This window comes from Trachemys scripta, chromosome 15, assembly GCF_013100865.1.
Source record: "Trachemys scripta elegans isolate TJP31775 chromosome 15, CAS_Tse_1.0, whole genome shotgun sequence".
NCBI lineage: Eukaryota > Metazoa > Chordata > Testudines > Emydidae > Trachemys > Trachemys scripta.
The window spans coordinates 29,030,710-29,039,334 of NC_048312.1; the positions used below are offsets into that span (position 1 = coordinate 29,030,710).

The 8,625-nt window shown below is 56.6% G+C and overlaps 1 protein-coding gene across 1 annotated transcript in view; it reads right to left on the reverse strand.

Annotated features, from left to right (window-relative positions):
• Positions 1-3,254: 3,254 nt before the first annotated feature.
• LOC117888247 (putative ciliary rootlet coiled-coil protein 2) overlaps positions 3,255-8,625 on the reverse strand; it is a 59,863-nt gene continuing 54,492 nt past the window's right edge. The window contains exons 26-28 of the mRNA XM_034791476.1: positions 8,026-8,104; positions 5,941-6,147; positions 3,255-5,467 (exon numbers count right to left, since the gene is read on the reverse strand). Coding sequence (XP_034647367.1) covers positions 5,408-5,467; positions 5,941-6,147; positions 8,026-8,104 — 346 coding nt within the window. The 3' untranslated portion in view covers positions 3,255-5,407. The remainder of the gene's footprint in view (positions 5,468-5,940; positions 6,148-8,025; positions 8,105-8,625) is intronic.

Genomic DNA, 8,625 nt, shown 5'->3' on the forward strand with positions numbered 1-8,625 from the left:
AGCACTCGGCTCTTAAACAGAGCCAAAGAGTCAGGGGAGGAGCAGAGCCGCCGCGGCCAGAGGCTCTGCTCCTACCCTGACTCTTCGGCTCTGTTTAAGAGCTGAGCTGCCCGAGCGCTACCGGCTTCGGGCAGCCCCCTTGCCTCCGGACCCTGCGCCGCTGGAGCCCGGGAGGGGAAGTGCCCGGCCGGCAGCTGGGGTCCGGAGGCAAGGGGGCTGCCTGAAGCCCATAGCGCTCGGGCAGCTCGGCTCTTAAACAGAGCCGAAGAGTCAGGGGAGGAGCAGAGCAGCCGCGGGAGGGGAAGTGCCTGGCCGGCATTTTCCCCGGACATGTTCGGCTTTTTGGCAATTCCCCCCAGATGGGGGTTTGACTGCTGAAAAGCCGGACATGTCCGGGAAAAAACAGACATATGGTAACCCTAGTACTAGGGTCTCCCCTCCCTGGGGAACCCCCACCCACTATCCCCACCTCACCTCAGAATAAGGCCATTGCCAGTCTCCAACTAGCCCCCGCTCCCTGGGGCAGACTGCAGTATAGGCCACTCATCACAGGCAAGGTTGGGTTTGGACCTACTGCCTTGGCCTAGCCGTGGGCTGCCCTCTGCAACCCCCAGTACCCCTTGGCCTATTACCAGGCCGCAGCCTGGGGCTATCCAGGCTGGAGCTCCCCAGCCCTGCTCTACTCAGGTACTCTGTGTCTAGCTCCCTGCAGCCAGGCCCTTCTCTTCCTGAAGGTAGAGAGAGGCTCCTGGCTCCCAGCCTCGTATATAGGGCCAGCTGAGGCCTGATTGGGGCGTGGCCCAGCTGTGGCTACTTCCCCAATCAGCCCAGTAGCTTTTCCCTTTGCCCCAGCCCTCTGCCAGGGCTGTTTTAAACCCCTCAGGCAGGAGTGGAGTAACCACCCTGCTACAAGGGGGTTTTTGTACATAATTCTACATATGTAAGTTCAACTTTCATGCTAAAGAGATTGCACTACAGTGCTTGTATTAGGTGAATTGAAAAATACTATTTCCTTTGTTTTTTACTGTGCAAATATTTGTAATAAAAAATAAATATAAAGTGAGCACTGTACCCTTTGTAGTCTGGGTTGTAATTGAATATATTTGAAAATGTAGAAAACATCCAAAACTACTTAAATAAATGGTATTTTATTATTGTTTAACAGAGTGATTAATGGCGATTCGGTTTGTTAATTGCTTGACAGCCCTATTCGAAATTCAGTGTCACAAAGGAGTGCGGGTCCCATTCAGGCAGTGCCATCTCTCTGCAACACAAGGAGTTATGGCCAGGGTTTTTAAAGGTATTGAGCTGCCTAACTGCCATTGACATTGATGGGAACTAGCACATAAGTACCTGTAAAAGTCTGAGCCCATGTGCCTGCTGTTAGCTGCCAGTCCAGTTCACAAGCACTGATTGCTTCCCCCGGGTACTGTTTGCACTGGGATCCTTAGACCTTTGCCTGCACAAGAAAGTCGCTGCAGTTTAACTTAACTTCATTTCTCCCTTACAGATATAAATGCCTGTGTGGACACTCTTAGGCCAAGGTAAAAGTGGCTCATGTGGGTTTAACTGTAACTTGTTCCCCGTTGACGTAAGCGAAACCAAAATAAGCTGATGTTACTGAGTGTGTCCAGGGAGGGTTTGCACTGATTTAACTAAATAGGTTTAAATCCCAGCTAGTGCCCTTGGTTCCACCCAGACATGGTACGGCTTTCGCCATAGCAGTATAGTCAAGGGGCCTGCCCCTCACGTGGCTGCAGTTAAAGCAATGTAAAGGTGCTTGCAGTGATACAGCTTAGTCCATACAGGAAGGGGAATAAATTATACTCATCTAAGGCACTTTATACAGTCTAACGCTCCACACTAGGTGTTCTACCATATATCTAGATTGGTAAGAAATCACCTCCCTCTCCCCCCCTGGCATACAGCCGTACAAACACTGTGCATACAGCAGGTCTTAGTTAAACTTCAGTGCTCCTACGTGTGTTGATGAGCACTTCGGTTGGTGGCAGGACTGCAGGGGTTGTGAACTAGTTTTGCAGGGAGAGTCATTCCCACCTCAAACATGACTTTATAGCATTAGAAGTAGGTTCCCCAGCTTTAGTATATAGTGGAAATAGCAACTGCAATGTATTTATTAGCCTTTCCTCCCGTTTGTATCCAGCCCCCTTGCATGTAAGTGTGATGGTTGTTTTGTTATCATGCTGTTTATTAAAGCATAAAATGCAATGTGCGCTCTCTGTTTATTAGCATTCAGCATGGAAGGGGCAGGTCCCCTCTCCACCAGCACAGAAGAGCAAGGTGCTTTGAGCACATTCCCAGATTACAGGCAGCTCTGCCAGCCCGTCCAGGGGGAAGCAGCCATTGCAGTTCTTAGGGCACAGTACAAGCTCTGGGACAAAGCTGGCCAGTTCAAATCCTGACGGCGACCAATGTACCATGTTGACCCCTCTACAGTCACCGCAGCCTCTTGCTCTGTCACCAGTCGCAGACGCATTCACATCTTTTGCTCCTGACCAACTTCCCAATCTCCTGGCCCCACACCCTTCTCCAGTGACTAGGCCCAGCATTTTCAGCATTGCTCTGCTCAGCAGGTGCGTGTTAGGTGCTGAGGACTAGCTCCACAAAGGAACATGGGCATCCCAAGGCTCAGAGGTGTCAGGCCATTGGCGGCTCTGGGCACGTGCACCACTAGCCACAGAGGCGCTTGCGGAAACTTGCCAACGACAGGATTAGATAGAAGCTGAGCAGGGGGGTTGAGGATCTCCGGCCTGCTTAAGTCCCTTTGTAGATCTAGACCTGAGCGCTTGGCCTCATGGAAAACGGCTCTGCTCCAATCCTACTACCCCTGTGGTAGGGTCTCTCTGCTGGTGACGCTATTGCAAGCGGATTATTTTGGAACAAGTCTCCCTGGTCAGTTCCTACAGTCTGACACTAATGAGTTCAATTTGCCTCCTGCAGAACCGTGCATGTTATTAGATGTGACTAGAAACTGATGCAACTAGGAGGCATTTTGTGGGGGATAAAACGTTTATTCTGGCCCAAGGTGTCACACGGCTCCAGTATTTGTGGGGTCCCCTTGTTTTGTGTTTTCTTTTCCCCACCGTCACCCTGCTACTGCAGTTTTAGCCTGGCTCCAAACACTGCCCTGAGGGGCCTGCTTGACAAGCTTCTCTTAAAACACCCCAACAAAATTACCCCCCCACTCCCCCCAAAACCCCTCCCCCCATACATATAAAACCAGGCGCTCCGAGTGTGCCGTGTTGTTTTTATATACAAAGTACCTACAGCCATGGGTGCAATACACTGGTCCCGTGCAATGGACAGCAGTTGGAAACACCCTGCAGGTAGTAAGAGGTACAGCTGTCGTGATTGTGCTGGTCCGGTGTATTCATGTCACAAGCTGGCGGGGGTAGGACGAGTGGGTTAACCATGGCTTGCACGGCATCGGGAGTGCTCTGCCTGCTAGGCTTCAGGATGCGCCAAATCTACCAATGCTGTGGTGCCCCGAGGAGGCCAAGGCTTACCTTTCACTAACACCCGGGGCTTTTTAAAGACAGGTTGAAGCGCTGAGGCAAAAAAACTGATCAACATCCACTTTAGCATCCCCCTCTCGGCATTTAACCACACTATGCTGGTGTAGGGAATGAAGCTAGCCTGTAGCAGCACATCTACAAAGACTGCTGCGGTGGAGTGAGCAAGTTTAGCGGGACCATGTCACGGTGCTGACCGCCCCTGGAACTCACCCTCTGCCCAGTCTCGGAGACCGGGGGGTGGGCAGTCAGGCCTAGTGGTTGGAACAGGTGTCAGTAGCCAAGACTAGGCGCCCGGGGAAGAGCTGGAGTTAGACATCAGAGCTGAGGGTCAGCGCTGGATTACCTGGCCTGAGGCAAGGCACAAGTAGGATTGGAAACAAGCAGGTATAGGAACTAGCACATCCAGGAGCAAATGCTTTGAGCAACTCCCAAACACCACTGGTGCTGGGCTTAACAGCTGGCCTGCAGCTGCTGCCCACCAACTGGGGGATGCAGCCCATCAGGCAGCCTACTGTAGGCCAGCTGCGCTCATTAGGCTGCCCAGAGACTGGCTCCGCTCAGGCCTCATACCTGACATCTAGGCTACTCTGACGCAGACCTGCCCCCAGTTGCATTTTGAAAGCTGGCAAAGCACTGCACGGAGGCATTGCAAAGATGGCTCTGCTGCTACTTGGAACCCAGACGGATCGCAACCAGCACTGAAAACAAGATGCAGAATCCTGAGCCATCTTCAGATGCTGCAGCCCAACCAGCCAGAGCTGTGCCCAGACCTCTTGGCTTGCTCTTGTGAGGGGCAGGCCTGTGCTTCTGGAATATTTGACACACACTCCCCCAGGGGACCTGGGCTCTATTCTTGGCGGGCCTGCTGGATGACCTTGGGCAGGCCACTTCATCTTTACGTACCTCACTTTCCCCATGTGTAAAATGGGGATAATGAAGCTGACCTCTTTTTTAAAGAGCTTTGAGGTCTGCCAATGAAAAGTGCTATAGAAGACCTAGGGATTATCATCATCATCATCTTGGTAATTACCCGCAGATTGCTGAGTTAACATCATTATTTATATGCTGGTAGCACTTGCCTTGTGCAAACGGGGAGGAAGGCCCAGTCCCTGCCCCAAAGAGCTTAGCATCAAGTGCCTCCTGCTTGGCACAGGAGCCAGGATAGGGTTTAAAGGATGCCAAGGCATCCTTCAGACACATACAAATACCCGCTGCCCCCAGCCACAACGGGCACTCTTTGCCCTGTAGCTGCCAGAGCCACCCACGCTCAGCCCAGAGGTGCAATGCTCCTCCACCTTCCCTCTGCTAGCAGAAAAGACATCACTCCACACCCCACTCCTGGGGCTATGAGACCCTCTCTGCCCCTTCTCTCACAGCCTCCCGCAGCATCAACCCCTTGAGGCATCAGCGGAGATTTTTCCACTTGGGCTCCAGTGTTTGCCTGGACTTGCTCATTGGACTGGCCCCAGCGCTGAACAGTCACTGCCTGGCTCCAGTAGTGCCCTAGATCCCCTCCCTGACCAATCACTCCCGGCTTCACCCACTGACTGAACGGGTCTGATCGGAAGGGAACAAGGGCCTTGGCTTCACCAAGCAGGAAACTGAGCCCAGGGGCATGAAGAGCAGCCCAGAGTTTGTGACGGGGTCGCGTCTACACAAGTTGCTCAGCGGAGAACGTCCTGGGTTCTTCTCAAGCTCATATGATTGGCTTCTTTCCTCACTCCCGGGCGCAGCGAATGCGCCGCTGGATACCCGCGACGTCGAGAGTGACTCCACCCCTGCCATAGCCAGGCCTCCACCACCCACTGTCTGTCCACAGAAGACGACTCTTCCACCTGCTCCAGCTTCATGTTCCCCACTTCCTACATGCGCTATTTCCCACAGCTTGCCCCATGGAACTGTGGGAAAGAGAGAGCTGCTGTCAGGAGCCTCTGGAACAGGGAAAAGAGAAAAATCACGCAAGCTGGGCTCCGAACAATTTAGCTCCTTCCCACCCGTGCAGCTTGACACAGCTCGGTGAGAAGGTCTCCTGGCCTGTGGCAGGTGGAGCCCAAGAGACAACTTCCGGAGGGAGGAGGAAGGAGGAAAGCGACTTGGTTGGGAGTGTGGGAGACAATTCGGAAGTGGGTGGGGACGAGGACACGGGGGCAGGGGGAGGGTTTGAGGAAAGCCACAGTGACAGGGAAGGAAGGGGAGCTTAGAGACACTCAGCCCTGGTCCTCAAAGGTATTTAGGCACCTAAATGGCTTTCAACAGGCGGTAGACAACTCAATACCTCTGAGGATTGGGCCGCTGAACCCAGCACATGGCTGCCGTGAGCCTGGGCAGCCGAACTCGGCAGTCACAGCCTGCAGCTCGCGGCTAGTCCCTCAGGCCAGGCTGCGGGGAGCGCCGGCCCCATTACCTTGTCTCTGCCCGTCTGGCCTGGCTCTGCCCGCAGGGCGGCGAGGTCCTCCAGGCTGCCCCCGCGGTAGAGGGCGTTCTCTGCCCGCAGCTCCCTCACGCGGCCCTGCAGCTGGCGCAGGAGCTTTGAGGACACAAAGCCGTGCTGCCCGAGTGGGGTGGAGGAGGAGGAGGAGGTGGGGCAGAGATGGGTGTGCTCGCTCCGGTCCTGTGGGCAAGAAAAAGGAGAAAGCTTCAGCCGGGGGTCAGAACATGCTGAACATGGCTTGAGGCACATAGGCCCAGCACATAGGCCCCGCAGACACCAAGGCTGCTCCCACCTGGCCACTCAAGGTGCACAGTCAAGGGGCCAGAGCCTGGAACTAGGCCAGGAGATCTGGGTTCTGTTCCTGACTGCCACAGGCTTGTCGGATGACCACAGATAAATCAGCGCAGTGAGCCTCAGTTTCCCCACTGTGCTGAGAGACATCTGGGTGAGACACACGATACCAGGGCTGCGTGCTGTCAGTGCAGGGTCACAGCACAGTAGGGTCTGACAAACCCTAATTAGTTAAGCACCATAACACTCCCACAAGGCAGGAGAAGTTTGGGAACCCTGAAATGAAGCCATCTCTGGGGTGGAACAGGGCACCGGTTAACAGCACACGGCCACACTACCAAGAGATGAAGTAGAATGTGTCCAACTGAGAGTGCAGGGGCACTCGGGGGGGGGGAAGAATGGAGCTACCTGAGCTTGGATAGGGCCAGAACACTGGGGCTCAGGACTCATATACACCAAGTGGGGGGGCATGGGATCCTCATGGAGCATAAGGGGTCAGTTCATGTGAGAGACAGCGCCTCCAGCTGTACAGCACCTCCAGCCGCACACGCCTCCAGCCGCACACGCCTCCACATAGCACCTCCAGCCGCACACGCCTCCAGCTGCACAGCGCCTCCACACAGCACCTCCAGCCGCACAGGCCTACAGCTGCACAGCGCCTCCGCACAGCACCTCCAGCCGCACATGCCTCCAGCCGCACAGGCCTCCACACAGCACCTCCAGCCGCACAGGCCTCCGCACAGCACGTCCAGCCGCACAGGCCTCCAACCGCACATGCCTCCAGCCGCACACGCCTCCACACACGCCTCCAGCCACACAGCCTCCGCACAGCACCTCCAGCCGCACAGGCCTCCAGCCACACACGCCTCCACACAGCGCCTCCAGCCGCACAGGCCTCCGCACAGCGCCTCCAGCCGCACACGCCTCCAGCCGCACACGCCTCCAGCCACACAGCGCCTCCAGCCGCACACGCCTCCAGCCACACAGCGCCTCCGCACAGCACCTCCAGCCGCACAGGCCTCCACACAGCGCCTCCAGCCGCACAGCGCCTCCAGCCGCACAGGCCTCCGCACAGCACCTCCAGCCGCACACCGCCTCCAGCCGCACAGGCCTCCGCACAGCACCTCCAGCCGCACACCGCCTCCAGCCGCACAGGCCTCTGCACAGCACCTCCAGCCGCACAGGCCTCCGCACAGCACCTCCAGCCGCACACGCCTCTGCACAGCGCCTCCAGCCGCACACGCCTCTGCACAGCGCCTCCAGCTGCACACGCCTCCAGCCACACACCGCCTCCTGCCCTGGCCCCCTGCAGCTGGGAGTGGGTTAGAGCTGTCTCCGAGGGGGGAGTGCAGCTTCCTGAAGCACCACCACCATGTCCAAGTGCCAGCCCTGGTGCCTCTGCTTGGCCCGTGAGCTCGCCAGGGCACAGCATTGGGGGCATGGCTGCAGGACACGTAAAGTGCCTGGGAGAGATTAGGGCCACTGGAATAGCCCTGCAGCTTATGGCACCTATCAGCTACTAACACTACTCTGCACCCAGGGCTGGAGTCTAGCCTCCTGGACCATTATCTCCCAGAGAGGCTGCCTTGCCCATTACAATCCCCTGCTCAACCCAGCACATGGCTGGAGCGTCCCACGCCTGGCAAGCCGAGGAAGAGCTGCCGTGTGCCCTCCCGGTGAGACTGACCCAAGCAGAGAGGTTCTCTGACCCTGCCGGGGCCCTGTCACTGTCCTCGCTTTAGCCAGAGGCGAGTGTTTCTCCTTTACCGTGGCAAGCCGCCCGATTTCTGCGTCCAGTCTCTCCCCACTCCTGCGAAGGCCCCTGGGTCTGTCCCAGGAGAAGCGCCTGTGAGGGGAGATCACATTCCCTCATGGGCAGATGGCACAGGAAGGAAAGGCAACCTAGTCTCTCCTCAAGGGCGACTCCCCCTCCCTCCACGGCGGGGTCCTGCTGCAATATGCACAGTGCGGGGTGACTGGCGAGCGGAGGGGATACACTGCGGAGAGCTGTGGAGGGTCTCTCCAGATACAGTAGAGCTGAGAATGGGAGCAAGGGCCAGAGCCCTCTGCATGGCAAACCCCCCCCCCACTGGTTCTGGGACTGGGCCCCAAATGGCCCACACAGACCCTTCCCCATCCCAAACATTCCTACGGTATTCCCCAGAGTAACAGCCGCCCCCGAGGGGCAAACAGCCACTAGTTTAACAGTAAAGACAAGTGTCAGTGGATGAAAAGCTAAGGCTGCAAACTCCAGTTCCAGCTCCTGGTTGCTGGCTCTGAGGACAGTGGGACTGGGGAGGGGTCACACGGGGCTCCAGGAGGACTTGGGGCAGCATGGGGAACGGGGGGGGGGGGGGGGGGGGGGGG